Source organism: Schistocerca gregaria, chromosome X (assembly GCF_023897955.1).
Source record: "Schistocerca gregaria isolate iqSchGreg1 chromosome X, iqSchGreg1.2, whole genome shotgun sequence".
Lineage (NCBI taxonomy): Eukaryota > Metazoa > Arthropoda > Insecta > Orthoptera > Acrididae > Schistocerca > Schistocerca gregaria.
This window is the reverse complement of record NC_064931.1, coordinates 333,607,383-333,625,590: the sequence shown is the minus strand read 5'-3', so window position 1 is coordinate 333,625,590 and position 18,208 is coordinate 333,607,383. Positions and strand designations below refer to the sequence as shown.

Here is an 18,208-nt window from a genome sequence, read left to right as displayed (position 1 = left end):
CCAGCACAGCAAGGCTGTTTTGGTTATTGTTACAAGGCCAGATCAGTCAATCATCCAGACTGTTGCCCCTGCAACTACTGAAAAGGCTGCTGCCCCTCTTCAGGAACCACACGTTTGTCTGGCCTCTCAACAGATACCCCTCCGTTGTGGTTGCACCTATGGTACAGCTACCTGTATTGCTGAGGCACACAAGCCTCCCCACCAACGGCAAGGTCCATGGTTCATGGGGGAGGGGGGGGGGGGTTAGTAGCATTATGGCCCCTGTATTGGAAGGGCTGCTTAAGAGGTTCAATAGGCTGTCTCAGGAAGTTGTACCTGAGTCTCAGCCACCAGGCCATTACAACCAGAGATGGACAATTAAAGGGAATAATGTGTGGACCCTACCTTAGTTTTTTGTGTTTAGCTGTAGTTTTTACCTATACAACTCTTTACAACAAAAGCAGACAGTGTGTTCCTACTGAATTTGAATCTGTGAGTGCACCTCTTGTTAAAACTAGGACTGTATACACAGGTATACCTGTGAATGTGCTTGTGAATGTGAATTACTCTGCTGAAATGTTGATATCTACACCAGAAACATTTACCTAGAACTTAAGCTGTAGTCTGTAACTTAACTGCTGTTATACTTTGAGTAATTTTTCTTTACCTAAATGACTAAATGTTAGTGTGTGTCTTGGGGAAATACTACTAGAGGATAGATTTTGAGAAGTGATTAATGCGAAACACTTTTTAAAAAATCACAATGTAACCATTTACATATACTTGTGGACATTGTTTAACACTTTCGCTGCGACTGACACTTATAAGCATCACAACAAGCCATAAGCCAGCGTGGTCGACGCTGATAAGCGTCCGCGCTCACTGTCGGATTACTCAGTCTAGTTGCAGCGTCTAAGCTAGTATCAAAGCGTGTAAACTTTGGTTTTGTGTGGTCAGTTATCAAACGTATATTGTTTGTAATGGCGGTTAATGGACATTCCAATGTGAAAAGGAGCAGGAAAAGTGTTTCGCTTACTAATTTCTACACATCCGGGCGTCCCCTGGGCGTCTATGATAAATATAAACGGCTAATTCTATCACACCAGGAGCAAACATGCTACTAAATTGACGACCTCTATCAATCAATCTTAAAAATGCGCATTTGAAGTAAATATAATTTCAAATGAATCCAGTTTCTTTTCTTTGTTTCTTAAGAATATGCGTTTTGGAATACAAATTGTATTTCTGGTTACATTATCAACAAATCACGAACATTTGAATGATGCCTGTGGCCCCTACAGGTGTCAGATAGCAAACAGACTTTAAAACATGACCACAATACAGTCGAAGCTTATTTGAAGTAATGCGTCTAATGTGTCATCATTCAGTCAGTATAGAACATGATCCTACAGATCTTGCAAGGTTGTGACATCAGCCTGTAGCTCAGTTGTGCTTAGGAACATGGACTGCGAGCGGTACCTGCCATTTCAAAGTGTTACCGGCGCACACTCGCACTTGCCGTGCTGCACTGCAGAGTTGTGCACCTGCACCAATGCTGCAGCGAAAGTGTTAATGATCAGTTTCTAGCTTAGGAGGCTTTCAGCCATATGGTAACAATAACAGCAAAGACCTAGAGGTAGATAACTCTACTACTTATTAGTTTCACCCTCTTATTTTTAAAGTAACCATCAAAATGTAGCCACTGAATAACAGAGACCTTTTTCTAAATACAGTCCCTTGTTATTGTTTAAACACTCTCACTGGGCCCCACAATTTATGCCCACCAGAAGTGTTGCAGTTCCTGTGTCAGCCAATTTCTGAGGGAAGATCAGCTTGGCAAGGACCCCGTTACTGCCAGTGTGCTTGAATCCGTCTTGCCACAGACAGTGGCCGCACAATACTCTGCCTCTCTTAGCCCAAACATATTGTAAGGCAATAACTGCAAGTAAAACTACCCTGGTAACTACCACTGTCCCCTGAAGTATTCAAATGGGTACTGGAATATAATGCCCCTGCCCACAATAATTGAGACAAAAACCACTTTCCCTTAACTAGTAAAGTCCCTTTCGTAGCACTACCCGTCCAAAGCAGCTTTCAATAAATCACTTTTACAAAAGTGAATGCTCTAATCCTGCAGGAGGGGAGAGGGTTGCACAGGAACCACCATTTTGGAGGGAGTAGAGATGAATCTTTTAAATCAGTTTTTTTTTTTTTTTTAATTTTAAACTGTTTTGAATGGATTGCTGTAAAGATCATTCACAGCTTGCCCATAGTTTCAGCATATGCTGCTGGCTGTAAGCATGGTTCCCGCAGTTGCAGACTGCTGACAGAGGGATGCCTTGGTATTGTGTTGGTCGCTATCTTTGACCAATAGGAGTAAGGAGGAATCACATGGGATCTTTGAAATGGGTGGCTGAGAGCCATGGCAGAGACGCCTTGCTCTCTCAGCTACTGACTTCTGAACTGCTAACATGTTCCCCTCCTGCTCTCCTACATTCCACTTCAAATGGAGAGAGACTTTTCTAGGTGCACCGTCTGCATCCCTTTATGATGAATAAATACTGTATAGGAGCTCCATCTGAGTTTTGTTCTCTCATTTGGAAATACAGCTGCCCTGGATGCCCACCTGCTTGCTAGACCATGTTCGTGCCTGAACAGTGTTTTAAATGTCCCTGGTCTGCTGCAATATGTGTATGAAATCGCTGATGCAAGGAATAGTTGAGAGTATGAAGAGAATCCTCCAATATCATTGCAAATACTGCAACAATGCAATTTTTAATAGCTTTCTGTCATAATAATTTGAATTTACCTCAAGAGAAAAAAAAAAAGCCAGTGGTGTCAATTTAGCCCAGCCTGTCAACTGATAATGCCTTCACATCCCTCCGCTCAACATGCTCACCAGCGGATAATACCTTCACACTCCATCCAGTGACCACGAAAGAACTGAGCAGGAGATTTTCTAGCCACAAGCAAGTAGTGAGCCAGGCAGCCATCATGTCAGTACCATTTCTGTTTATTTCCGGTAGTACTTTCCAAAGCAGGGCTGGTAGAACTTTGGTAGGAAATTGTGCATATCCTTTACCTGTTAATGTTTCTTCAAAGTAGTAAGAAGCCAATTATGTTGTTCAAATAATCCTGCACCAAACATCCACACTCCACTGCCTCTGATGTTCAATTCACCTTGGGCAATGTAGACCCTCACAGACTGAATAACACACACTAACATTCAAAGAATGCAAAGTCCAAGAGGGGACAGGTAAGTGTGGAGGACAGGGACTAGCGGCGGTTGAGGACAGGGAGGGTTATGGCAATGCAGCATATGTTGCAGGGAGAGTTCCTACCTGTGCAATTCAAAAGAGCTGGTGTAGGTAGGTAGACTCCAAATGGTTCAAACTGAAGCACCAAATGAAGTGAAGCACATTGTGTTGTGCAGCATGTTCAGCAACTGTCTCTTCACTTCAGTTTGGCAGTATCTATTCATGTGGGCAGACAGCTTGTTACTTGTCATACCCATGTAGAAATTAGCACAGTGGTTGCAGTTTAGTTGTAGGTCACACAGATGGTCGGCTGGATCAATGGGATCAAAGGATTCTTAATCCTTTGCTGTCAAGCTGAGCTTAGCCTCTAGAGAGGAAGTAAACAGAAGGCAGATATCAATGGACTTTACTGTATCCAAGAATCATGAAAACCAGGAGATAGAAGCATGTAAAAGAGAGAGTGTGGTAAAAACGGTGAATGTGGGAGAGTTGCCTCACCCATAAGGCTGCTGGACATCTCTGGGACACATTATGCGACTGGAGAGAGACGCTCTACTTATGACCAATACATCCACATTCTCCATAAGGAAACTAACTACACGGACAACTTGAAATCTCAGAAAAGAGGACAATGACAAGTCTGTCAACCAACGATAACTGTAAAAGAACAAGAATTAAAAAGGTGGTAAGGATAGGAGCTAGGCCAGACACTAAGTACAGGCACCCATGGGCCCCACAGGCTTAGCAGGCGATATGTCACCTCTCCAATCCCTCAATTGGTTGAGAAACCCAATGTGCCCTGCTGCTGAGAGAGATAGAAACAATCTTCACAGATAAAACAAAACTAGATCATCAACTTTGGTATCATGTCGGCAGGTTTAGGGTTCACTATCAGGTGCCCAAATAATGGCAGTCCAGTAGGAAGTGGGCTACCATCAGAATGGTACCGCACTCTCAGTGAGGTACATTCTCACATAGAATGTGACCCTGGGTCAGCCAACTGTGGCCAATGCGAAGTTGACAGAACGGTAGATTCCCTGCAACTTGCACGAAGGGAGGACTGCTACATGGTCACACTTCCCTTTAATGCTAGCAGTTTGTTCAGGAAAACCACAGCATACAAAAATCCATGTTCAAGGCCTTCAACAATTGACAGTGTGAAGTAAACCAAAGTCTGGTTCTGGTACTTCCATCTCTAAAGTTGCAATCCTTGGATCCTAACATGATGTGGGGTACAAAGATGATTAACCATCCAGAAGATCCTGGATGGTCACAACTAATGGGTGTAAGAACTACTTTCCAGTGCAAAAGTAAATGTAACTGAAGGGTCAGGCAAAGGCCACCAGTTCTGCAGTGAAAACACTGCATACATCTGGCAGGGAGTGTAGTTCATTGCACTTTGAATGTGTGTGGGCAAAACCAGTTCATCTGTTGACTGTACAGCCGTCAATGTGTAACACTTCTGAACCTGGAAATGCTTAAAGGAGGTAGAGGCAGATCCAAGGGCAGAGTACACAACATGCTGACATACAAGATTGCTCTCTGATGAAAGGTGACAATGGGGGAAATGCTCCAGATCAGAGACAATGTATGCGGACTGTGAGAGTGGGAGTCCAGTCCTGTGCCTCTATCGTGGGAGGTGGATCTCCTTATCAGGAAACTTACACAGTAGTTTGGATTTTCAGGGGAGCAGTGAATGTGTATTACATGGTTGAGAAGCATTTGTTGGCACCTGACGTGTAGTGGGGTTCTACCCTCCATGCGTAGGCTGTTCACAAGGCTCGACCAAAAGCCTCCATGTCACCTGTCAGACCCCACAATGACGTATCAAGCCCAGCATCTACAATGCTGAAGGAATGCCGAGCCATGTACCAGGCTCCAGATCAGAACTTTGTAAAGTCACAAGTGTAGAGCAGTCTGCACCTGTAGCTAGTGTCACTAAGGTAGTGTGACCAGCATGTTCACATAAGCTGGAACTGATGGGGAAGCCATGTCAATTGTGCATTGAAGACCAGCCCCAAAAAGGGCTAACACCCTGCCACATTGAGCAATTGATCATTGAGGTAGCACTCAGATTGCTGATGGATAGTACAACCTTGACAGAAGCATGCCTTGGTGGCTGAAAACCAGAAGCCATGGGTGAGAGTCCAAGACTAGGCCTTTTGTATGACATCCTGTCTTAGGCATTCAGAAACACTTCAGGACCAATAGTGAATGCGAAAAGTCAGCACACCTGTAGAGCAACACTGTAGACCACACAGCTGCAACTAGACCATTGATAACCACTAGAGAAAGATGGACAGTTAGTACTGAGCATTGTAGGACTCCAATATCCTGTATCTGGGGATACTCCAGGAAGTAACAACTTAAAGATGAAAAGTACCATGTGACAAGTTCAGGGCAGAAATCAGGAGTGGCCCCCAGAGACCCCACCCGTATAGGGTAACGAAAGTGTGATGATACCATGTGGCATCTTGCAAGTGGTAGAAGATAGAAATAAGACAATATCAGACGAAAAGCGATGAAATGGCAAACCAAACTGTCAGCAGTGGAGTGAGGCTGGTAGAAACTGTCTTTGGACTGAGCAAAAGACTCCAAGACTCAAGGTACAAACCAAACTGCCAGCTCACTATACATTCAAGCTACTTACACTCAACATTAATGAGACTAATTGGGTGAGAGCTGTTCACCTCTAGGGCGTGTTTACCCTATTTCAGTACCAGGATGATCTCTCATGTTCTCGCCATTAAGATGAGAGCTAATCCTCACTTCAAACACAGTTAAAAATGGCAAGGATATGACATGGGGAATCCATCTATAGGTGTTTGAGCGTTCATTTGTGGATGTAATCAGACATGGGAGACTGTTACGATAAAGGACTAGGAGAATGACTATTTCCCAGTCACTGCAGGGGGCATTATACATATTAGGTAGCATGTAGTGAAAGGTACGTGAATTAGCTCCACCTGTGTTGGAGGACAGTACTAAGGCTGATTACACTCAGGCACGGAGGCTCCAGCAAAATGTTTGGAGAGGATTTGGGTCAGTGCAGACACCGCCATTCAGGGAGTCAACATGTGCTAAGGGTGTCAGCAGAGGAAAAGGTATGCCAATTAGCAATGTTGAGAGCTCATATGGGTGAACACCCAGCCAAGTGATACTGAGGGAGGGTAGGACAATCAGGTCATCATGGACTTTCCAACACTCAGATAGAAGACCTGGGCTGCAAAGGGAAAGATAAATGAATGAATGAATGAATGAATAAATGAATAAGAGCTCTATGTCACAAAGAAGTACGTAAAAATGTGGAAGGGTAGAGGGGAGTTGAAAAATCATTGTAGACAATGCAGCCTGAGGCACTTCACTACCTGCACGTACACACACATTACAGGCGGTAAAATCCACAGATGGCTTCACACCAAATGTGACAGCCTCCAAAGCCATATCACGTGACGTGTTCACAGTAGACAAAGTCCAGAACATACATGCAAACACTGACAGTGTCATAGTCAGTTAGATTCTTAAAATAGCCCCAACAGCTGTGGAGGATAGTGGTTCACAATGCTGGAAACCAGTCATTACAGTAGCTGAACATGCAGGGGCTGGTGATACGGGGACAATGTAACCTCTCTCTTTGAATTTGTCTTTTGTCCCTCTTCTTCGACGATTTCTATGTATGCAAGGGCTTCTCCACTCTAGTTTCAGTGACAAAGGAGGAACACTAAGCTCTACAACCAGCAACCTATGGCTCGTTCCACCACTGACTTTTAAAGATCAACAGAATCCTAGGAGGCGAGCATTCCAAGGGAACCCTTCCTGATAATATGAGCACTGATGGGAGGCTGAACATATGGTTTCAGGTCACACTGATACAGCATCACAGGGTAAGATTTGCTTTCAAAGGCCAAGATGAAGGCCCCAGTATCAACCCTATTACCATTTGGTCCCTGGTGGACATGGATGAAATTCACACCCCTTCACATAAATTTGCACATAACTTGTAATCAGTGTGCAAGAGGTGGTTGTATGGCAGATAATACCTTTACCATACTGAGACTTATGGGGTGACAGCTACAAGAGTGTCACCCAGACAGGCAAGCAGTACCCGTGACTGAGTGGGGATGCTTTACTAATCAGAATGGAGCCACTTTTGATTTGAAATTGCTGCTACTTCCCAGATCTCTCCTTAAGGTGTTCAACAAAAAATGGCTGTGTGATTAAAAAGCAATCCCAGTCATTTCTAGAGCAAACTAAGTATTGTGGGGAGTATTCCTCCCTTGCCCCTTAATCTTATGTTCCGTCCACAGCATAGCCAGGGAAGGAAACATGGGAGAGGGGTGGGGATCATATCTCTCCACAGGCACCAATACCGTGATCCCTGTGGGGTCATGGGGCTACCACTGCACAGGTACTTGAGGAACCTAAAAGTTAAGAGCAAATAAATATACAAGTTTAAGGGTTGCCAGTGACAGTGTGTCACTGAGAGCAAAAGATTTGGAATACTAGTTTATGAAACATTTGTAAGGGCATGTCAAAGAGAAATTATGAATAAACCAATGAAAGAAAGACATTTAAATTTCAATACAAGGGGGTAACATTTGTTAACAGCATACCACATTTACATTTCATGTTACAATCCATTGCTCAGTGTGATCATCTGCATCCACTACAGCCTGGAGCTGCACTAGAGACCCCATTTTACAGCTGTTCAGCTGGATTGACACAGCTTGTAGATTCCTTTAAGATTGCACATTGCATCCAGCATTCTCAGCCCTGGCAATTGTAACGTGAACAATCTGTAATGCAATTGGCAATCAGTCTCTTGCAGGTGCAATTTCCAGACTGTCATTTAATTCTAACTTCCGAATCCTATTCAACACTGGTGCAAAAAGAGGACACTTCTCTTTTCCCTTTAATACATTGATACTCATGAAGAGCAGCAGCACTACTGCTGTTTTGCTAAAACAGTTTTATGAGAAAAACCTCTGCTCACCCTATTCAGACCTGTGTTCACGACCAAATGTGATGCTTGTTTCAACTCTACGTCACTGTACCTAACAAGTCACAACACTAACACTACTAACAATGCAAATCCTGCTGCACACCATTCCTATGAAGTTTGGTAATCATATTGTAACTAGTTCTCCACCTACACTGGCTCAAATAGCGAAAGTTTAATTATAACTATCCTGTATTCATCTTAAGTGTAGTCTTACACAGAAGTGAACTGTGGCAGCAAACCACTTTCTGATAGTGTGTGCGAGGTACCGATTTTTATTCTCTGTCTTTTGGTTTTGTTTGTATTGTTAACATAGGAGCATTTCCAATAGTCAAACTTCATTTGCACTCTGCTACTACAAATTTGTTTTTGGCTTCTGTTTGAATCACCAGCCTCTTACATCCGAACACCCGTTAATAGTTTATGTCGAGTTTTCTATTTTGGACTTAAGACTTCATGGATTTATTATGCACAGTAGTTCTGTGTACACAACATTAGCATAAACCATGAACTTTATACAAAAATTCTCACACCCCCATTACGGGGTGATAAATTATTCGTAAGTTTCTCTACAAAGTCAAGTCAAAGTCTTGTCAAAAAAACCACCGTTGAATACTAATTAACAAGCATTGGTGGAAATGGAATACAAGTCAAATTACTCTTCAGAATATATTTTATTAATCTGCACATGAATATTAATGCACATGCTTTACCTATGCAAAATAGTTATCGAAATTGATATAGGAGAGGGGTCTAAATATGAATGAAAAATGTCAGCTCTTTAAAAAGTTAATAAACTTTATTTTAACTTTACGAAACTGAATATTAAAGCAAGACAGAAGTGAATATAGTCTTTTTAAAGTCACTGTATTACATATATGTGTGTGTGTATATATATATATATATATATATATATATGTATATATATATTCTAAAAAAATATTTGTTAAATCTCTTATAAACTGCTCTGGCTTTTCGATGACTCACATTTTCCTATAGACTAAATTATTCATCGATTTACTCTCACAAAAATCTGATTACAATATATAATATGTCTGCATTATCATTTTTAAACACTTAACAGATTACAAAGAGATTTATTCATTAGAAGGCTTCAGGAACTTAACAAAAATCCAATCAGTATTCTGATAAATATAAAGGACACTGTGCCCTAAATCCTCCTCTGAAGGATTTTTTACACACCAGTATACCATTTAAATTAAGTTTTAAGTATTGCTTTTCTTGGTTGCACATCAAACATAGTTAATGGTCTTTTGACAACAGAAATGTGTAATACCATAAATCTGAAGTCAACTAATCTAATATCACATCAGATTATACCTCTTTATTAAATGATCATGAAAGTAATAGAACCACAATGATAAATTATTCGTAAGTTTCTCTACAAAGTGAGCCAAGAATGGTACAACAGTTACATTATAAACCTGAAGTCTTGTTTTCAAATGATATATGGCCGTAGCACTTGGTTCAAAAGTTTAACGATCCTCTTCCTAATTCAAAAATATTAGAAACATTGAGCAAACCACGTAAAAAATATCAGGTAGTGCTCAAAAGTATTGACAATTATTTTATTGCAAAACCAAATTGCATGAGTCTTCCCTCTCTACCATCGACTTTGCTTTTTTGCTATTTCCCCGAATTTGTCAGACTGAAAATAAGAGAGGTAAGGGCACATTTATAGTCAAATTATGAGCTAATCAGTTGAGACACGCGAAAAGCAAATAGTGTCATCATGTTTGCTCAATACTGCTTTGCCCAAGGCCCACGAACTTAGTCCAGCAGCAAGGGCATAATCAGTATCTTTACTAGGTTTGAACATGACAGCACTTTACTTAGGCACAGTCTTATTCAGTGTAGAATGCCCTTGCCTTCCTCTGACCTTTTAACAAACTCACCCAGCCAGTTGTGGGGAGGTAGGAAGCATTACAAATTCATGGAGCTATGAGCCCCAGTGCAGCCTGGTAACTTACAACTTATTGCCAGATATGAAAGAAGCATTAAATAACAAAAAATTCTGGGAACTAACACCAGACCTTTGGATTTGTAGTCTGGCACTTACAGAGCCAAAGAAATGTTTAATTTTATGCAGAAGTTACCAAATATTTTTAAAAAATCAGTTTTTTCTTTCTTTGGTTTATGGGGCACTGCCAAAGACAACAAGTGATACAACCACTCACATTTGATAACGATCAGAAAATGTGTTAATTATTGTAAGCTGCCATGATGATGATGGATGATCACACCCATCTGGGATGATCTAAAGAAGTCTGAAAAGATGGGAAAACATCACACCAATCACAGCAGAACTTTATAGTAGTAGTCCACATTCAGTCATGCAAAACAAAATGAGGACACGAGATTATTAAAATTAGCACCAAATGTGGCATACAGGAGTTGAGATTTTTTAAAAAAAATTTTGCTTATTCTGTAACTTTGCAGAAGATGACGCCCTAATATTGGTTATAAATAGCTTCATTTAAACTTACCTTCAGCATGAGCAGAAGGTTACATTTTCACTGATTTTCAAACTAACATTAGTAAACTTCAGATTGTACAATTTTATGTCATTCCACTATTGCATTTGTTAAAGCTTACTACCTCTTACAATTTACGAATTGTAAACATTCAGCATCAAAAAGAGGCTGTTCTGATACCACACAAAATGGTCACCCTAAAATCTGGTACCACTTCAATTGCATATAAAAGCAAATCCTGAAAACCAACCATAGGATTACATTTCCTGTAATGTTCCAGATGTTGCAAACCAAAGTGAGATTATACAGTAAGATTAAGAGGCTCTAACGAACATACTGTTTAACTGCTTACTGCATGGTACATTCACTAATTGTAATGATTTCATACACGATACAAAACAAAAAAGGAAGGAAAGTAATGGCATAAAATTGAGGTAAATTATAAATGCTCAGCATTTATGAACTGGGAAGACAAAACCACTCCCTCCCTCCACTACTTTATTCTGAACTCTTACACATTTAATCTCTCCTTTCTACTTGATTCTATAGACTGGGATAAATTTAGTTCATAAAAACAGAAACAAGCAAAACGCGCGCACACACACACACACACACACACACACACACACACACACACTTATGTTAAGGTATTGTCAACAATGAAATAATTACACCTAAGAACAGTTACACAAAGTCAACTCAGCCTTGTGTTCAGGAACCACCCCAGTACAGAGATTGAGGCATTTAGAACAACCATACAAAACTAAAGTTGTGATGGTTACATTAACATGTCAAGTGGTTGATAACTGCAGCATCTTTCAAGTTGATTTAATACTGTAGTTTTCACATAACAGATGAAAAGGCCTCAATATTATCACTTTTGATGTCAGGACAACACCCTATTCAAGGCACCAGTCCTATACTAGCAATTATTTCTTACTTCAAAGCAGTCTCCATTTAATCCAACATTCAATATGCAGCATTGCTTGCCTTAGACATAATTTAAAATTTGAAGAACTCACCAATGCCTTAACAACCAGCATGCAATCATACAAAAATCCACATTTTCACCTTAACAACAGACAAATACAATTGTCATAAAAACTTATACAAAACACTACTTATACAAATGTTTTACAAAAGATTAAATTCATTTCAAAAATGTTTTCCAATTATGTCAGATAATGCAAGTGACTAGTAATATACTAGCAACTCCGAGGCACTCAATATATGCAAAATAATGCACATTTCTACTGTGATTGTGGTATATTAAGGCGATGTACTGACACTCTTCAGAATTTTTAGCTCATTTTCGTTCAGGTGTTGTGAAAATACATGGAAGTAAGGTTGATGTCCAAGGGAAATTAAGATGCCTGCGAGATGTCTTGTTAAATCCACACGATATAGTGGGTCATTCAGTATATCAGGATCATCACAATCTGAATCTTCTGGTCCTGAGAGAAAAATAATAGCATGATCAGAATAGGTTTTTTCTTAAAATTCATCAATGAGTATGCTACTAATCACACAAAAATGGTTATAGGCATATGCTTTTTAAGGAAATTAACACAGTACAATGGTCATGAATAAGTCATAAAACCACTACCTTTCTTTTAGATCCAAACCTTAAATTACTGAAGAGAAACCAAGAATTTACATCTTAACATTGAACGTTAACACGTTAGACTCCATCCTAACTTCACACACACACACACACACACACACACACACACACACACACACACACGTACGTACCATCCGGAGAAGAATCCTCAAATGATTGAGACTGTTTGTCTTCACTGCCTCCTTGCTCGAATCCACTGTCATCTTCCCATTCTTCATCCGTCTAAAACAGCAAGAAAAAGAAAAATTAACAGTAGGCAAACTTATTTCGAAACTAAAACTTAGTAGGTGAAAGCATGAAAAATGTTCATGTTCCTCTCAAACAAAATTTTACAAAAAGCCATATTGTCGCAATGCTTGGAAATAAAGCTATACACAGTATTAATCTATATAACTTTTACAACTGACTGCAGAAAAGAGGCCACGAAACAAAGAAGAAAATGTGTATTATTATTTATTCTTATTGAAGAAAAGATTTGTCAGTGCAGTTTGCACTCATACATGAATATTTCAGCCTTTACAGGTGGATCACTGCCTCTTCGCAAGAATAAGTAAGTAGTGCTCAGTGAAACATTCATGTCAATGGACACTATGTAAACATGCATAGATGTATGGATGTGACAGGGTAGCAAGAAAGAACAAGAGAGTCTGGTCATGTCCATGGTCCTATGATGTTTGAAGTTGCTGAATTTGGTTGTGTTTTGTGGCAGACTTTTCAACCTGACTACCAGCAATGGTTTAACCCACGTGGACACGGAACACATCAAAATTGTGGTTGGAAAAAGATCCTTGCAGAGGTGCTGGAGATGCATTTCACTTCTTGGGATTCAAAATTGCTTTCAAACGCAACTGAAATTGCTGCAGGCAGTGCATGAAAGTTAGCACAAGAACACTGCAATGCAAACTGCATGCTATGAATGTTTGGAGTGTTACCCTGCCAATGTTCACACAGGCACATAAAGGTGTCAATCTTCAATGTGATGGAAATCTTAGAACAATAATATTAGCTCACTGGCAGAACATAGTGCCATCTGACAAATCACATTTTTGCTTATATTCAAATGATGCACGTCGTGTGCACTGAAGATGAAGTAGTGATGTTTGGTTTGAGGGGGCACTGAACTGCGCGGTCATCAGCACCGGTACAAAGTTCCAATTTTTCCATAGTCCAATGTAGCCACTGACAATAATAATGAAATGATGAGGACAACACAAACACCCAATCTCCAGGCAGAGAAAATCCCAACCCAGCCAGGAATCGAACCCGGGACCCTGTGATCCAGAAGTAGCATTGCTAACCACGAGCTGGGACTGAAGCTGAAGTGAAGCATTTTATCCTAAATGTGTGCAAGGTCAGGTTCAAGGTGGAGATGGGTCTGAAGTTTTGGGGGAAGTTTTGGGGGAAGTTTTGGGGGAAGTTTTGGGGGAAGTTTTTCTTATTCTGAATTGGGTCCACTCATTGAAATGATCACTAACATGAATGAGCATGTTTGAAAAGCAGCACTGGGTCATTCGTCAACATCTGCATGATGAGTAGGCTATTGCCACACTTATTTTTCAAGACAACAGCGAAGTTCATTGGGCTCAAAAAACTTCTTTTTTCTGAACACTCCTCCTCTACCCTACTACATTTTGATACGCCTGCATTATCACCTGATTGTGGCAGGATTTTAGAGTTTTTAGCAAACAGAACACAGCATGTTGTTCTCAATGGAGAGACGACTACAGACGTTAAAGTAACCTCTGGCGTGCCACAGGGGAGTGTTATGGGAACATTGCTTTTATATATAACCTAGTAGATACTGTCTGATGTTCCATGCGGCTTTTCGCAGAAGATGCTGTAGTATAAAGAGAAGTTGCATCATTAGAAAATTGCAGCGAAATGCAGGAAAATCTGCAGTGGATAGGCACTTGATGCAGGGAGTGGCAACTGATCCTTAACATAGACAAATGTAATGTATTGCGAATATATAGAAAGAAGGATCCTTTATTGTATGATTATATGATAGCGGAACAAACACAGGTAGCAGTTACTTCTGTAATATATCTGGGAGTATGCGTGCGGAATGATTTGAAGTGGAATGATCATATAAAATTAATTGTTGGTAAGGCACATGCCAGGTTGAGATTCATTGGGAGAGTCCTTAGAAAATGTAGTCCATCAACAAAGAAGGTGACTTACAAAACACTCGTTCGATCTATACTTTAGTATTGCTCATCAGTGTGGGATCCGGACCAGGTCGGGTTGACAGAGGAGACAGAAGAAGATCCAAAGAAGAGCGGTGCGTTTCGTCACACGGTTATTTGGTAACCGTGATTGCGTTATGGAGATGTTTAGCAAACTCAAGTGCCAGACTCCGCAAGAGAGGCGCTCTGCATCACGGTGTAGCTTGCTCGCCAGGTTTCGAGAGGGTGCGTTTCTGGATGAGGTATCTAATACATTGCTTCCCCCTACTTATACCTCCCAAGGAGATCACGAATGTAAAATTAGAGATATTCGAGCGCACACCGAGGCTTTCGGGCAGTTGTTCTTCCCGCGAACCATACGCAGCTGGAACAGGAAAAGGAAGGGAAGTAATGACAGTGGCACGTGAAGTGCCCTCCGCCACACACCATTGGGTGGCTTGCGGAGTATAAATGTAGATTAGCCTAACCACATAGAAAATCTGTAGGACATGTTGGAACAACAAGTAAAATGCCGACATCAGCATCACCACTGATTGATGGCACTTTGTGATGAAATCCTCAGCAAATGGTTTAAGCAATACCTGTGCAACCTTCTGGAAACACAGACTTCCTGTTAGGTTATCAAGTCGAGGGGTGGAACTTCATGGTATTAAATGATACATGTAATGATTCCTCAAGAAGTGACTAATTTTTTTGTCTGGTGCACTTAACATGCTGTAACGCAATTTTAAAAATTATACACACATTCCTTATTTCTATGTACGTTTTATCAGATAGAAACTTATACATACCTCCTCATCAATTTCTGTCCTTGCAGCTTTGCTCTCCATTACATTGCTCACTTCATTCAACAAAATCTTAAAAATCTTTACAAGCAATGGTACAGATGTCCACTCGTTGAAATTGTTCTGTGCTTGTGACCTTGTTTTAACACCACCCGAATCATTTTGTACATATATCTGATCACCTTTCACAATTATAGAGTTAAGCCGATCATCATTGTGGGAAACTCCATATTCCAAAATTTTGCAAAGGGCTAGTGCACTGAAACATCAAACATGCTTAGAGATTATGGAATCTTTTAAAGTAAATTAAGTGATTGGAATTTTAAATACATTCTTAAATAACAAAATGAGAAAGTTCATCAGGAAGTGCTAGTGAGTATTTACTAATCCAAATTCTAAGGAGGCAAAATAAATTTGAATATCAATGTCAAATCAGATTCAAAAGGTGAAATAACTACACTGTAGCAAATTATATCCATACGGACCACTTCAATCGTAAAAGATAACATACAGTACAGGAGTGGAGACCATAAAATACAGTCAGACTACTTGCTGTCCAGAAGGAAACACAAAGGAAATGAATACCAAGGTTATAAACGGTGAAAGTGTGGCTGTGCAACACAAATGCATAGTAGCCGATTATGAAATGGTAGTGGGGAAAATACGTAAATGTGGAGGAGAACAAAGAATAAAGTGGTGGAAACTGAAAGAAGAGGTGTTGCGAGAAAAATTCAAGTAAACACTATTAAGAGACGTGAAATTACCGGAGGATGTACAGGAGTGGTGGAGTTATAATAGCAATGTAATTACAAAAGCTGGAAAAGATATGCTGGATGTAACAGGAAAGGGACCACAAGAAGATAAGGAGACATGGTAGTGGAATGAGGAGTTTCAGAAAGTGGTAAAAGTGAAGAAAGATGCAAAAAACCAATGGGACTTAACAGGAAGACAGGAGGATAGGGAAGCCTACAAGACTGCAAAAATGACGGTAAAAAGAACAGTGGCAAAAGCAAAGGCTGAGGCAATGGAAGAGGTATGACGAGCTGGAAAGAAGACAGGACAGCAGGCAAGTCCTATGGACTGCTAAAGCAAGAGATAAGGCAACCAAGGACATAACCTCAATGAGGCAGGTCAATGATTTATCAGGTGTAGTATTACACGACCATGAGAAAATCCTGAATAGGTGGTGGGAGTACTTTGAAAGTCTATTTAATGAGGAAAATAGTACGAGGTAAGTTTGAGGATGGAGATATAAATGAGGGAACGACCCAAAGTAGGGAAGAAGTTGAACATGTGGTGATGAAAATGAAAAATGGGAAGGCCCTAAGGGGCATACCAAATCCCAAAAAGAAGCATGGAAAAGTCTGGGAGAACAGGGAACTGATATTCTCTGGGATCTAATGCAAAAGATTTGGAAAGGAGGAAAGACTTCTGCATACTTGGAGAAGCAGTATACAGGTTTCCATATATAAGGGGATATCCAAAACGCTATTATAGAGGGATGAAACTGATGTACCACACAATGAAGATCTGGGAAAGGATAACTGAGAAGAGGTTGCATCTAGAAAGTAAAGTATGTGAAGAACTGTTTGGATTTATGCTGGGAAGAGGAACAACTGATGCAATATTTGCACTAAGGCAACTGATGGAGAGGCACAGAAGTACAAGCCAAGATCCATATGGCCTTTATCGATCTTGATAAGGCATATGACAGAGTGCCGACGCAAGAGATGTGGAAAAGCCTGAGAAGTAAATGCTTGCCAGAAGAATATATCAGGGTGGTAGAAGACATGGATGAAGGTACAATGACATGTCAGGAGCAATGCAGGTGCAACAAAGGCATTTCCAGTGAGAGTAGGACTACATCAGGGATCTGCTCCAAGTCCATTTCTCTATGACCTTGTCATGGATGTACTAGTCAAAGATGTGAAAAAAAGAGGCATCCTGGAGCATGATGTTTGCCAATGATTTAATCTGTAAACCCACTAGGAGGCACTTCAAGACAAGCTTGAACAGTGGAGAAAAGCTCTAGAGGAAAAGGGAGTGAGAATTAACAGGGTGAAAATGGAGTATGTGTGTACAAAGGATGCCAAAGATCTATATCTTATCCTGCAAGGAGAACTGACGCTGGTTAAGAAATTTAAATACCTAGGCTCTTACTTGCAAAGTGATCCTAACTGCAGTACTTTCTCACAAGACTCCAGTGTCTTGCCACTGCATCACCTTCTTTAATAACAAGATTATTACAGATAGTGCATAAGCTCTGACAGAACAAGGATGAGGCAGGAAACTGGTTGCTGTCTCAATGGGATCACCTGGCCATTCACCAAAGTTATTCAGAGTTACAACTGGAAACACAAATATGGATTCTTACGAAGAGGATTGAACCTTTGTCCTCCAAACTTGCTCAGTAATGCAACTGCAGTGTAAACTGCAAAAAGAAATTACTTTTTCAATGCAATTCACTGTACACTGACACTTGTAAACCAATCCTGAATTTAGATTTTTGTCGTACGAAACTAATTTTATTTTCTGTGTAGCAAGAGCACTGGCTTAAAATTCAGACAACTTAGTTACATTTGGAGAGGTGATCATTATGTAATACTAAATTTAATTCACCCGAGTAAGAGAAATTACCTATTTTACCAACACTAGCCCCAGACAGTTTTGATCAACTACAAAATGTGTTGGGGTAGAAGGTCAGAATGTCCTGCTGAAATCTGTGATACATCAGCCACATTATTCTCGGAGAATGGTCGTCCGCATCTATTTGAAATAGAAAGGTTATTGTGATAATAATGAAATGCATAAGCATCCATGGTAAGGTCCCATTTGACTTCATAATGCAGAGATATTACAACAGGAAATTGGTTGAAACCAGAA

The 18,208-nt window shown here is 40.4% G+C and overlaps 1 protein-coding gene across 3 annotated transcripts in view; it reads right to left on the bottom strand.

Annotated features, from left to right (window-relative positions):
- Positions 1 to 9,015: 9,015 nt before the first annotated feature.
- Positions 9,016 to 18,208, bottom strand: part of LOC126299574 (importin-9) — a 121,012-nt gene continuing 111,819 nt past the window's right edge. For all 3 annotated transcript variants that reach the window (XM_049991584.1, XM_049991583.1, XM_049991582.1), the window contains exons 17-19: positions 15,332 to 15,584; positions 12,486 to 12,576; positions 9,016 to 12,184 (exon numbers count right to left, since the gene is read on the bottom strand). In XM_049991584.1, coding sequence (XP_049847541.1) covers positions 12,000 to 12,184; positions 12,486 to 12,576; positions 15,332 to 15,584 — 529 coding nt within the window. In that variant the 3' untranslated portion in view covers positions 9,016 to 11,999. The remainder of the gene's footprint in view (positions 12,185 to 12,485; positions 12,577 to 15,331; positions 15,585 to 18,208) is intronic.